The sequence below is a fragment of the Squalius cephalus genome (genome assembly GCF_949319135.1).
Source record: "Squalius cephalus genome assembly, chromosome: 12".
NCBI classification, from domain to species: Eukaryota; Metazoa; Chordata; class Actinopteri; order Cypriniformes; family Leuciscidae; genus Squalius; species Squalius cephalus.
In genome coordinates, this window is record NC_137133.1 from 18122630 (window position 1) to 18137849 (window position 15220).

At 37.7% G+C, this 15220-nt stretch overlaps 1 protein-coding gene across 1 annotated transcript in view; it reads right to left on the reverse strand.

The window, feature by feature from the left end:
• ppp2r5a (protein phosphatase 2, regulatory subunit B', alpha isoform) overlaps positions 1-15220 on the reverse strand; it is a 29774-nt gene that overhangs the window by 12154 nt on the left and 2400 nt on the right. Inside the window, exons 3-6 of the mRNA XM_079887358.1 lie at positions 10981-11177; positions 10758-10859; positions 9004-9096; positions 1978-2108 (exon numbers count right to left, since the gene is read on the reverse strand). Of these exons, the coding sequence (XP_079743484.1) occupies positions 1978-2108; positions 9004-9096; positions 10758-10859; positions 10981-11177 (523 nt within the window). The remainder of the gene's footprint in view (positions 1-1977; positions 2109-9003; positions 9097-10757; positions 10860-10980; positions 11178-15220) is intronic.

Below are 15220 nucleotides of genomic sequence, written 5' to 3' on the forward strand. Positions count from 1 at the left end.
GAGGCTTTCACCGTGAAAGCTCTGCCCACTGGTCAATTTTCAAGTGGAGTCCAGATGGGAAGTTCTTTGCCCCAATGAGGCAGGACACTGAGCTTCTATGAGACTCCTTCGATGGGTCTTTTGGACAAGAAGAGTTTGAAGATAAATGGAATTAACGGTTTCTCCTGGTCACCTGGTGATAACATCATTGCATTCTGGGTTCCTGAGGATAAGGACAACCCATGCAGCTTCCATCAAGGAACGAGATCAGAGTCCGCAATCGGTTTAATGTTGTGGATTGTAAACTTCACTGGCAGAAAAATAAGCATGCAGCATGTATGATGTGCCCAAATCAAGTGCTGGCTATGGCGACTGGCGAGGCATCAAGGAAAAAACACAAGTTTACTTCGGCTTGATGGCAACAGCGAGTGATCATCGCGATGCAATGAATTGCGCAGACAAGCACTGCGTGCGTCGCACATGCTGTGTAGTAAAAGGAACCGTGCGTCTGGGCCATTCATTGACGCAGAACATCCAGGATTCATATTTAAATAGTCCCTTTGCGGTTTAATATTCTCACTTTGACATTTAATTTGAGAGAAACTATCATCACATCACAGAAGGTCTAGACGGCAACCAGTCAAAATAAAAGTTTGGTTTAACTTAAAGAAACTGCGATAGAAATATATTACTCTTGTACAGTATAATGTTCATCTTAATGTAATACAACTACTACTACTACATCTACTACTACTACTACTAATACAAATATTATTAAAACAAATTTTCTTCCATGTTAAAATTTTAACAGTAAACCTCTGTTGTGTAGCACAAAGAGCTTGTTTAATTTTCATTTTAATAAAAGATAAATTAATGTTTTATGGCTTCATTTGATTACCAGAAAAATAAATAAATTAAATACACACACAAATAAAATAAATAAAAACATTTCATAGGGCCCCATTATTGTATACAAATTAATAAATTAAGTTGTTTTTATGAATTCAATTAATTAGATATGTTTTTGATTAAACCATTAAAGGTGCATTGCGCAAGTCTCTGAGTTTTTGCAAATCTATGCCCCCTCTGGCGACAAGCGAAACTGCAACCAGAGGTGTGCACGCTCATGGACCACACGCATGTGTCTTTGTCTTACGTGGAGTTTGCTTTGAGGTTTGGAATGGACTACAAGCCGGTCTCTTTGAATCCATCTTCTACTTTTGTCGCTCGAGTTGTCTTCGCTGATACGGAGAATGGCGGCGAATACACAAACCTGCCAGACATAGCCAGGTGAGTGTGAACGCGCATGACGTCACGCCCAGTCTCAAATTCCGTCCCGAATCCCTCTTATTTATTTTACTGTACAGGATTATAGAGGTAATCGCAGTGATCAGAGAAGGGCTCATTCAGCCCATCAGCCAATTGTTTAAGCATGTATGGGTTAGAAAAACGTGTATTTTTAACATGAAATGTTGCGCAATGCACCTTTAAAATGGAATGTAGACTAAATTAAACAGAAAGCACAGAACTGGGTAAAAATAAAATGGCATTTGAAAAAAAATAAAAAAACATTAAGAATGTAATTTTTGTTAAACTTAATAAATTGCTGTTAAATTGAACACGTTTTATGAGCTTGTAATTGCTAATGTGTAATTTCATAATTACACAGAAAAAAAAATAAAAAAATGTATGATACCCAGCCCTATTCCTATGATGGAAAGCAGAATTTTCAGCATCATTACTCCAGTCTTCAATATCACATGATCCTTCAGAAATCATTCTAAAATGTTGATTTGCTGCTCAAGAAATATTTATTGTTATTATTATCAATATTAAAAAACAGTTGTGCTGCTTCATATTGTTGTGGAAATCAGATATTAAATTATTTAGGATTCAAAAGAACAGAATTAGTTTGAACCAGAAATCTTTAGTAACATTCTAAACCTCTTTACTGTTACTTTTGATCAATTTAATGTGTCCATGATGGTGTGTTCTTACCTCAGAAAAAGGTTGTTGATCTGTTTCCGAATAAAGGCACGCAAACCCAGAAACTTCCCGTAGATGCGATGCAGAATAGTTTTTAGAAACTCTCTCTCACGAGGATCTTCACTGTCAAACAGTTCTAAGAGCTGGAAAAAAAAAATGCAAGGAGTTAATTTTTCATAACAAAACCATTCTGCCATTTTCTTGTGTCTTGCTCTAAGGTGCCAATTTTCTGCAGTTTGTTTGTGCTAATATCTTTGATAAATTGTTACACAATGGAATAGGATTACATTTTATATGTAGTCAAGATACTTGGATTATCTGGGTTTAAAGCATGAAGAAAGCTACATAATGGCCTCATTAACATTTCTTATAATAGTACAAGGCAGCATTAATGGTCAGTGTATATTGCATTAACTTTTTTATTTAATATTGAAAGAAGAGAAATGAGAGCTACTGGAAAACGAGTTTTCTTTTTGTACGAGTTGTGTCAAGGCATTTGTTATTCTAGTTGTTTAATGAGAAAGCGATAAAACAATTGTGAACATCACTTTAGAATCCATCCAGGCTATTGCTGCATCCCAAGTCACATACTATCCATCCTAAATAGGATTCAAAATTAGAATTAGTGTGTCCTAAATTGTAGTATGTTGAAATTAGTATTCCAAAGAGACTCGGATGGTCTACTATTTCCGGTTAGAATCCGAAGTGCAGATCAGTGCACACTCTAATGGCTAATATTGCCCACAACCCATTGCGCATTAGATGAGGATTCAATTAGAACTACAAACATGAATAAAAAGTGTGTTTAAAAAAACTACAAACATGGCGGATTTGCAAGAGCAATGGTTAAGTAGAGAGGTTTAGATAAAAGGGTTTGAGTGAGTAACAATCAGTATCTAACCTGACGAAAACATTTTTATTCAATGTTATTCACATTACATTTCATCTGCAAAAGCATTGAAAACTTTTATAAAGATACATCTGGTCATTAACTTTTAAATGTATCATTGTGCAAACACATGAGGAGAGTTCCCACTTCGAGGAACTCTGCGTCGAAGACGACACTATGGGGAACGCCTCTGCATGATAACGTCTGAAGCACGTGTGAAACTAGACCAATCCTGATTGGTGCTACGTCATGACATAGCGTGACACAGAAGCTTACAAAGGCGCACTGGAACGCAACAGCTTAAGCTTCTGTTCTTGAGCAAGTGCTCTGAAAAAGAGCAGAGCATGCACAGGCAGCTCTCGTGTACACTGTGAGCATTTGGGATATGGAAGCCCAGTCTGTGGCTTCTTCCACCCCGAGCGAGAACTCGATGTTGGGATTGTCTAGCTCCGAGTAGGGAGATGTTCTCAGCATCGAAGCAGGGGATTTTAGGATTCGCCACCTCTTTCCCCCGTATACGAGGAGCTGCTGGAGGTTGTGACTCATGCTTTGGCCAAGAGTAATATTGACTGGCCAATCATAAAATCAGGAACCGTATAAGGAAAGCAAACTAAATGACCGCTTCCATATCAGTCAAGTGCAGCCTTCACATCGGGGGCCTTGCTTTCTTTCCCGATCTCCCCGATGAAATTTCCAGATCATGGGAAAGACCTCTCTCCTCATGCCTAACGAGCCCTACTGTACATAAATCTTCATCCATCCTGGGCTCGAAGGAGAACAGCTATGGGATGATATCTCTCTCTCACTCGACATTGCGTCATCCCTCAAGGCCCCGTAACTTCCCACCAAACCCTGCCGTACAACTTATAATTTGGTATGCAAGGCTTACATGGCAGCGGGTAGGGCTGGTGTGTGCCGGCACACTATGGCAATCATGCAGGTGTACCAAATCGACCTGCTCAGAGAACTAGACGAGGGCGAAGAGGTCGATCCGACTAGGGCTACGTGATTAATCGCAATGAAACCACAAGCGATTTGGCAGAGGCTGCGATTATTTTATGCGCAGCTTGTCAGTGCAGTGCGGCTGATCGGTAGTTAATACTGCTCCATCTGAACACCAGAGGGAGCTCTCACACAGAAACGCCAAATATGCCCCGCCGCAGAAGTACAATAACACAAATCGTTCCAGGAAATCCCTATCGGGCATCATACTATCGCTGTAGCTGAATAAACAGAAGATTGAAACGCTCTGTTTGATTAAACATGACTTATAAACACACGACTGCCTTTTTCTGTGTAAGAAACCACATCTCACAGAAAGATGCTCAACTGTCGTTATGAAGTGAGTTTGGAGTAAAAGCGTGTTATTAAATGTTGTCTTTTGTTGGACAAGAGGTTCATAAATGCTTATGTTTGGAAAGATGTTTGACGCATGTTGCTTTTTCAAATGCATGTTATAAGTGACTCAAACTCGCAGTGCTTTCAATATGGAGCATCGTTTAAGAGCCGTACATCAATGACAAGCTGTGCATAAAAAACAATCGCAGCCTTTGCGATTTCAAAATCGTGGTACGCAAACTCGATTTAAGTGCAATTACATGTAAATTGCGATTAATCGTGCAGCCCTAGTCCCGACAATATCAAAGAACTGCGTCGGGCCACTAACTTGTCTCTCCGCGCCACTAAGGACGACTACACCACCGGCCGCTCCATGGCAGCATTAGTAGTGGCAGAGAGGCATTCATGGTTGAACCAAAGAGAGAGATAGAGCGTTCCTTCTTGATGCCAGTCTGGGTCTCGTGGGAGCGCTGGCACCACACCGAGCCGGTGGAGTTGATCAGGAGGAAGTTTGGCTGGGCGGAGGTGGATCTGTTTGCTTTGCTAAAGACCACCCATTGCCCACTATGGTTCACCCTCATGCATCCAGCCCCACTGGTATATGCATCCAGCCATGGCGGCGCCTGTAAGCATTTCCTACAATCGCTCTCATCCCGGGAGTTCTAGAGAGGGTCAGGCGGGATGGGATCAGTCTACTACTGGTAGCCCCATTCTGGCCTAGTCTGGTTCTCAGGTTTCATAGTGCTCCTTGAAGGTCAGCCTTGGGAGACTCCGTTTAGGAGGGACCTTCTCTCGCAGGCCGGGGGCACAATCTATCATCCCCGGCCAGAACTGTGAGGAGGACCATCCCCCTGAGGACCACCAGCTCTTAGGGGTTGGTCTCTCAACTGAGACCATTGTTGAGACCAGCCTGAACTCTAGAGCTCCCTCCACGAGGAAACTGTATGCCTGGAATGTGTTCACTTTATTGCAGCTGAAAGGGGTGTTTCATTCCCACACACATGTAGAGATCGAATATTCAAGCCGTTTATCCATTTTCTACCTCTGAAAGTAAAAACGAAAAATCAAAGTTGAATTCTTTGTTTAAAAATTTTCTGCTTTCAATATAAAAAACTAATGATTGCAACGCAATGTACACAAACCAATAATGTTATTATTATCTTGTTTTTTTTATTTGTAATTTTCAAAATTCTAAACAAAAAAAGTAAAAAAATAAATAAAAATAAACGAAAAACAAATAGTCTTCAATGCCATTCAAAGCAGTTTGTACCCATTTGAAACTCTTAATGGACCGTTTCATAGAATGGTTTTGATCTGGCAGCATCAACTGTTATGTCACGTTAGACTGTCTGCACAGGAATGTGTTATGTAATGCTACCTTTAGCCCCAAGTCAATGAATCCCTGTCATGAGAGATGTATTTGACAACAGCCTTTATGTAACATGACATTATTAGTAAATGAGTCTAACCTCAATCACATTCATGAGGACATTAATGAGGTCTAAAACATTAGTAACTATAAAAATCAAGATTCAAACAGGAGAAAAAAAGTTAATCTTCCACATGCAGGACTTATTTCATTAGATCACTATATAAGGTGAAATAAAAGACCAGCTGACCATAGCCGTCCTTCGGATGAGACGTTAAACCGAGGTCCTGACTCTCTGTGGTCATTAAAAATCCCAGGATGTCCTTCGAAAAAGAGTAGGGGTGTAACCCCGGCATCCTGGCCAAATTTGCCCCTTGGCCCCTGTCCATCATGGCCTCCTAATCATCCCTATTTACTGATTGGCTTCATCACTGTCTCCTCTCCACCAGTAAGCTGGTGTGTGGTGGGCGTTCTGGCGCAATATGGCTGCCGTCGCATCATCCAAGTGGATGCTGCACATTGGTGGTGGTTGAGGAGATTCCCCCATCTATGTAAAGCGCTTTGAGGTCTCAGAAAAAGCGCTATATAAATGTAACGAATTATTATTAATATTATTATAGCTTTGTCACCCGCTAGTGTTAAACTAAAGCAACTTCGAATGCAAATTCTCAAGCGGTTAATTGATCATTAAGATCCAGTACATGATAAATATATGGAAAATATATTTATAATTGTACTTTGTAAAAAAAAAACAAAAAAAACATATCACATACATGCTGATTTTTAAACAACTTTAAATTCATCAAAGAATATTGAAGAAAAAACAAAATTTTTGTTTCCACAAAAATATTAAGCAGCACAACTATTTTTAACACTGATAATATCAAGAAATGTTTCTTAAGTATCAAATCAGCATATTAGTATGATTTCTGAAGAATCATGTGACACTGAAGACTGGAGTAATGATGCTGAAAATTCAGCTTTGATCACAGGAATAAATTACATTTTAATAAATTTTAAATATATTAAAATTAATATTTTTAAATGTAATATTTCCCAATATTGTTGTTTTAACTGTATTTTTTATCAAATATATGCAACTTCAGGGAGCATAAAAGACTAGCACACTGAGTGTCATTTTTTCATTTTTGTAATCTTTCATAAAAAAATAACATCAATTAACAAAAAGCTATACAACTAATAAATATAACAAATAAAATCGAGTTCCATCCTACATTTTTTCAACATTGTTGAATTTCCGGTTCACAAATACACCACAATGAGTAGAAAATGCAGTTTCATTTTGACTTTTTATCTTTAATCTTAAATGTGTAATTCCTGCACAACAGCATCTCCAAATGGAAAAATAATGCATCAGGCATCAGTGAACGCTATCCACCACATCCCTGATAGAATGACTCTTTTTGTCTTGTGTCTGCTGTCTGTTTAACCCCCTGTCATTATGTTCTTCATCCCAGCCTGGACTGCAATGCTGCCTCTTTCCTTCCTGTGGCGTAAACAGGGCGCTATTTAAAGCAGCCCAGGAAACGCTCACATCATGGAAACTCGGCTTTACCACCTTCCACACTGACTCTACATTCCAGAGCATTCAGTGCACTCAGGGGGAATGACCGGGTCGATATGGACAGCTGATGACCCAGCGGTTTACGCAGGGACAGGGACTGACTGAGGCAGTTCTCCCAAGCATATCATTTCATATTTCTAAATATTTTCTACTTCATTTGTAAAAGTCAGAGTGAGAAAATAAATATATTATGTGGTCTTCTAGGAAAAAAAGCATTTTCTTTATATTTTTCGTTTTCCTAAAAATCCTAAAAACAGGACACATTTACTTTAGGATCACAACTGATAAAACCGATATGACTCGTTTTAAGAGAATATGTTGAATGATGCTGCGTTTCTTTTATTCCCATTGGAGCCAGAGAAACATCAAGTTTCGTTTTAAGAATAAATAAGAAAAAGTAAAAAAAAAAAACAAACAAAAAAAAAACCGTCACATCCTTTTTTTTTCACAGCAAAAACGTCCCCAGTGCTTCGCATAAAAATCAGTCTACAGTCTACTTTCATAGACTACCTAGGAAGTCGCAGATAGCCTTGTTTCGTTACAAACCGTTCACACATTGGCAATGAAAAAAGTGATTAATACATAACAATTCTTATATATAGCCCTTTTAAGAGAAAGAAAACTTAATATTTCTTGCAAATATTGCTTCAGGTAAATTTATCCTGTTTTAAGAATGTTTAAAGCTACACTGTGTAACTTTTTTAGTTGATTCTTAGCAAAAAACACTTAGTTCTTTCAAAAATATATGTGCTCATTAATGTATATTTACTTCTTTCAAGTAATAAAGTATTCTCTTAAGTTTATAATCTGCCATTGAAAGTACATACGGGTGAGGGGTTCGAATGCCGGTCGCCATGTTGCCCCTCCATCTTGAAACTACATTAGCCAAAGAGGGACATGCCTGTAAATTCAATCTTCGCCTTTTGCGTTTTTCACTCAGTGACACCGTGACGAATGCGAGGGGGAGATTACTCGCGAGTGCCGGCAGATTTGAAAGATAGTGTGGTGTGTGTGTGTGTGTGTGTGTGTGCGTGCGTGCGTACTCACACTTGAAAGAGAGAATTAAAACGTCAACGCGACAGACAAATCAGCAAGACCATAGTCAATATTGGAGTAACTTTTCCCAGATGGAAAGCACTCATGAGGAGAAAAGATTTTAAAACGGACGCCGAGGTTGCCTGCTTTCTTCTCGACAGGTAATTCAGCCTGTTGTAATTCATTTGTGTAAATTCAAAGTTTTATAGTTGCTTGTCTAACCATAGCATGGTTGTGCATAACGCCAGAACGACCTCTAGTATAACTTCATCCTCGCGTCAATGGTGAAAAAGTATTGTTTACCTTGTAACATAAATCTGTGCTGCGACGGATCACAGGTAATGAATAGTTTTAAAGGCGCAATTTTTTAAGCTATATAAAAAAAAGGACACTGTAAATTTTAGTTATTTTTAATTGCTTTTACTGTGTACACATTGTAACGTTAGCCTAATCTGATTATGCTGGGATAGCCGATTCCAAGGGTGACGTTTACCTCCTGACATCTGTCCTGTAGTTTTATTCATTTTAGACGTATTGTTTATTATTGTCATGGACGAAGTCGATAACTGGAAGCCATGTTAATCTTGGAATAATACGGCCACCGTAGGAGTTAAAACGCCCTCGGAATTGAGAGGAACAGAAGCCAATATTCACTGGGTAGTCATATACAATTTCACCGCTAGATGGGGGTAAAAATCACACAGTGTAGCTTTAAATAGCTTTACTGCTCCTTTTAAAAAATGGCAAAAGCCCAGAAAAAAAGACTTTTTAAATTTGTGTATTATATTTGTAATTCATGAATTAATATAAAGCACATAATACCTGTAGCACGAACTTCTGGTCAATGTAACGTTTGGCAGTACTTGGCTGGAAGTCTGGATTTTCTAGGAATCGAAGGAAAAACTCGTACACCAACTGAAAAAAAGATGAAAAAATTAATGAAGAAACAAAAGACACAATTTAATGCTTCCAGTATGCAGAAAGATATATTAGAACATATTAGGGCTGGGCGATGAAACGGTAATGGTAATTATCATAATATAATTTTCTGATATAATGTTTATGTGCCACAAGTGGAACGAAACATTGCCACTCATTTGAACTTGGGATACAATATATATACCAGCCACCATATCAGTATCAGACAATATATATAATATATTATATAATGTGATAACAGTATTTTTTTGTAATTAAGCTACAGTATTTGTATTTATAGTAAATGTATTTAGGCTACTGTTATTCATTATACAATGAATGGTTATACATGTTATTCAAATACCATAGAAACCATATATTTACATTTTACCATGGTAGTGAGGTGCTATATGGTTATCACAATCTAAATGTATGCTACTATGGATGACCAATGGTTAATACTGTCAAATGTGCATTCCTAAGAGACAAAACAGACAGTAATATTATTAATATATTGCAGCCTGCACTGCAAGCTGTGATGAAGATGTGTGTCATCAAAGTCAGGCAACACAAACCTGCTCCATGATTTGAAACAATATTACCTGTTAGAACATGCAGAAACTAAGAAAGGTAATTTTTCTATTAAGATACTTATTTTAGGTAAAAAATAAATAAAATAAAATAAAAAAGTGTAAAGAATTCAAAAGTGCTTTGAATGTTGTACCTCAGATTTGTGAAATGTTCACCTGTTTGGCAAGTGTTTGTCATGTTCTGACAATAAAGAGTAGTTTAAAACCACAATTGACTGTCTGGTCTCTACAACTTTCATTCAGGGGCAAAAATCTGCCTTTAAACGTGAATGAAAAAATATTTGTTTGGCCATATCGCCCAGGCCTAGAATATATAGCTTAAAAACAAACATTCAAACAAACAAAATGTAAGCAATGTAAATGAACTAGTGTATGCATTTACATCAACAATTATATTCTTTATAACCTTAATAAAAGGCTGGTCTTATAAGTCTTAAAGGAGAACTTGGTAACTTTTTTAACTTAATAAAACTGTCTAGAATTCATTTGGATGGTTAAACAACCTGTTCTCGTGATACTGGTGACTTTCCCCGCTCCCCCCAGCGTTCCCAGGCGGAAAACCAACCTTGCAACTTGGGGACTACCGTCCCGGCAAGATAGAAATTGGAAGTCTCGTGAGAAGCGAGAACGAGAACGAGAACGAGCGCGAAACACGAATTGCTTTACGACAATTCGACATAAACACACACGCATGTATGATGTATTACCAGATTACCCACCTCGGTAGACATAGCTCCACACGATACAGTTGGCTTGCTCCGATCAAAACAAACGCACATGAGCAGCGGTAGAGAGGGGGAGGAGGCCGCCGCAAGTGAGTTTTTTACGACCGTGTTGTGAAATATATGCCCCCCCCCACAGCTGTAGGGGGAGCTCGTGGGGAAAACATGCGACAACAAAAGGGAAAATCAGCGAAGAAGTGACTAGAGTTCGCTAGAGTTGCCGAGTTCTCCTTTAAAGTTGACTCGTTTAATTTATTTACATGCATTGCTGTCTATGAGGTAAATTAAGTATAATAATTCATAAATATTTACATTGTTAATATGCAAAGAATAAGCTACATCTAACCTGCATGTGAGGCCAGGAGGCTTCTAGAGTGGGTTCATCTTCTTCTGGGTCAAAGTCTGGGTTTTCACTGGGTGGAAGTGTTCGGAAAATATTTGTGCTAACCTGTGGACAGAAACAATTTGGACTTTGCTTTGACTATAGATCACCAAGGAAAAGAAGATTATTTTTGCTAAAAACAAATACATTAATTTTAAAGATTGGTGGACATCACATGAATGCTGACCATGTTGGTGATCTCAGGGTAGACAGGCTCCACCAGAACGCCTCTGTTAGTGGACACATAATCCACGAGTTCAGTGAGAGTGGCCCGTTTGGTCTCTTTACACTTTAGGTCAGTCACCGTGTCATAGAAGTCGAAGATTACGCAGCACTGCTGTAGTTTCTGCATGAACAGCGCATGCTGCTCTGTGGAAGATGCATCTGAAACAATGAAGAAATCATTTATTCATTCTACTGTACGGTCTAATTCAATAATCAACATTTTTATACACAAATGAGAATGAGATCTATGGATTTGACCAATTAAAATAAAATAAAAAAGGAACACAAAAAACACAAAAATAAAAAAAGCAAATCAAGACACAAAAACAAAACAAAAAGCAAAGCAAAAAAAGTAAAAAGTAAAACAATAAAAACATCAAAGAGATGTTATACTTTTAAGGCCATTTCACACTGGCAACAGACACTTGGTCGGGTTGTGTCGGATCAGTGCGTTACCCCTGTCAGAGCTTGTTTTTGCCGACTGAACATGCAGAATCTGAATAAGAATGTCTGAGAAGTGACGTGCTGTAGTCTGGTGACGGTCTGAGTCTGTCGGTGCAGTGTGAATGGGCCTTTACAGAACATGATACTAAATGATCAAAACGTATCTGGACACATCCTTCAGATTTTGCCCTTTAATTTCAATGAAGACAAGCCTGAATAAAAAGATGTTCTTACCGGAACATGGTAACATGACATATTTAAATATTTATTGCAACTAGGCCAAAAAAAAAAAAAAAAAAAAAACTTTTAAAAAGCATTCACAATTGACATTTAAATAAACTTGAAATCACATTATTAAAACATGGTTGATGTCGCTATAGAAAAAGCACATGCATGCATTGTCTTTGGTATCTTGTTATCCAATTGTATTCGAGTGTGTAGTGTGTACATGCACTGAGCTCTCTGAATGCTTGAGTGGACTAGAATGTTGTAATCTACACCGTGTGTCTAATTCCAGTAATCTGGATGAACTGGAGTAAGAATGGAGGCCATTCTACAGCTGGGCAGCTCAGTAACAAAATGTTATTGCACCAGTTTAGTTTCAGTTTAGTTTATACACAGTTGCAATAAAAATGATTCAAACCCCCGGAGACAGTAATACTTTACAAATGTAAGTTTTGCTAAAATACAGTTTAAAAAAAAAATAGCATCTATAACAAACAGTTTAGTGGCAAAGTGATAATGTCAATATATAATATACTGCATATATATATGAATATATAATGAATTGGGCATTATTAATTTTTTGCGCATCGAGGGATTTATTCGATAAATGTCCGTCACACTTTATATCCATGTCGTTTTAATTCCTGCTTTAACATAGTAAGCAAGCATAAGCAATCATTTGTTTTTAGTTTTAAGATTTATGTTTTTTTCTGCTTATAAATGTACAGCATAGCCAACATAGATAATCACTATATATGTTTTCATAGGCTTTATATTACACATTGCTCGGAGGACAGCATTGGGCGGGATAGGGAATAAAATTGTTTAAAATAATTGATCATTTTTTTTAATAAAGACTTTCTTAATTGTCATATCATAATTTTTAGATTTTTCATCCGATTAATCAAAAACGTAATAGACAGATTATTCGATTATCAAAATAACCGTTAGTTGCAGCCCTCCATCGGATAAAAAAATGATCCAGCAGCGCATACGTTTTTAATGTGCATTTCTAGAAATTATGAGCAACTTACCATTTCCATTCAGTGTTTTTTTATGCGATAACCTAAAATTTGCATAAAAATAGGTGTATGGAAACATCATGTCACTGCTTGCTTCTTGTAGAAACATCACAGTAAATCAAACACAGAGAAACATTCCCACATGCATCCATTGTGTGCAGCAAAGCAAAAAGAAATCTCCTCATCCATCCTACAGGAGTCAACTAAAATGACTAAAGGTTACATGAATAATTTTATCATGACTTTTCATATGGCTCCAGAGCTCTTAGAATATAGTGTGTGAGTCATATGGACTATATTTATTATGCCTTTATGGTCCGTGGTCCACATTCACTCCTCATGTGTTTCATACGTTGCTCTATCCTATCGCCTGCAACCCCTGGGCCACCAGTTCCAAGAAGTACTTCGAAGGATCTTATCTTACATAATTCACTATAATACCAGTGACCTCAGCTGGGTGAGTGACACATGAAGAGGCCACTCATAAAACTGCAGCATTTACTAAGGGTTAGAGCTTACTATCATCCATCAAAACCATTTCACCACATGCAAAGCCTAGTAAATCATTTATAATATACTGTATCTTCCTTGAAATGCAAGTGCCACAGGTTAGGTCCGTTTTCACATGGACTATGGAATCTTGACTGTAATATAGAGGGTAATATAGTAATTATGACCCATGTCTACTACAAACACTGTGTACACCAATAATAAATCAACAGGGCTCTATAAATACCAGAAGGACATTTAGTTGACATGAACTTTGACCGTGAACAAACAGCATAAATAATTTGTGGCACTATTATCAGAATATTAGGCTCAATATGCTTCACTAAAAATCATTTCGCATTGAAAAAATGATTAATACAGGACACAGGAGGTTCACAAAATATCACTACAAAAGTACTAAGGTATCATAGTTTTTTTGGACATGTACACTACTGTTCAAAAGTTGCTTTTTTTAAAGATATTAATACTTTTATTCAGCAAGAATGCATTAGATTGATCAAACGTGACAGTAAAGATCCTTGCACACCGAGTCTGAAATCTTTGTCTGAAATTTTCGCACATTAAAAAAATAAATACGACCTCACGTTGTGTCAATCACGTTTACACACTGCCTCCGAAACAAAAAAAGAAATTCAGATTGGTTTTGATTTTCTGTGTTTTTTGCATCCGTAGCAAGCATTTTGGGGTGTTTTGACAATTCAGAGCCAACGAATGACGAATACGAAAAAACGCATACGAAAATTTCAGTGCAAGGACCTTAAAACTTTTACATTGTTACAAATTTTAAATTGTAAAACTAGTTCACAATATTTACTACATCAATCTTTTGTACAGTCGTGTACCATCACTAAACCTTGTAAACCATGGTACTGAGTCTGACTGACGCAGTAGTTTTTTCTAAGTAAATCCAATGGGGATAAAATGTAAACACTACATAATCCCTTTCTTAATGTCACCTAAAAAAGATTTTCTTTCAGTTACTCGCGGCTCTTTTTATACTGTATTTTGCTGCCACAGTGGATCTGCTGCAGGCTCCTGTAAACTTCAGCTCGTGATGTTATTTTTGAGAGAACAGCAGTGTAAGCCACTCGCTCTCGGAGCTGGGGGGGTTCAAACACAACACAACCCCACTGCTGCTCTATTAATACACCTTATGCAACCGATCTGAATGCCAATGGCTCTGTCTTTCCCAGACCACTTCTGCTTATAGTCAGTGCATTCACCACAAGCCACCATATCAATTCAAGCCAACACCAGAAACGCTTTCATTGATTGCCTTACTTTTATTAGCCCTCACGCACACATGCGAGAACACGCACAGGATGAGTCATTGAATTTGTTGAGGTTCCCATCAACACCCCGGGCGTGCGGTTGCCATGGTTACATGGCCCGTCCCTGGAGAGTGATGATGTCAATATAGAGAATGTGAAGCTATGTCACGCTGCGTTGCATGCTGGGACGGCACCTCCATCTTAAGAGGATCGCCCTCTACTACTGATACTGATATTAATACAGATGCCTGCACCTTTGGTTTTGTTTTTACCTTTAAATTAAATATTCACATTCCTCAATGGTATTGTTTGCAGGGAGGAGAAGCTCTTTTATTGCATTTCATTATAGTTTTGAAGAATATTGTTTACAATGTATCAGTTTACTAGGGGTGTTAACGGTTCTCGGTAAAAAATACCGAGTACCAATATCAGTATTTTGGATCCGTCCATTTAAAGTGACAACAGATTAATATTCCTGCTGTCTGTGTTTAATGTTTATCAAACAACAAAACAAGGAAGTCACTCACTGCTCTTGACTCAATAGCTTTTGTAACTTTAATAAGAATTAATCTTTAATTTATAGTCAAATATGCAATTTTCATTTGACTACTCTATTCAATTTCTATACCTGAAATCTACTGTTAGATACCGGATTTATTTGTATCTTTGCAACTTTAATTGTATCTTTGCTCTTTTGTATTTATTTGTGTGGTTGCATGTAGTTTGATTA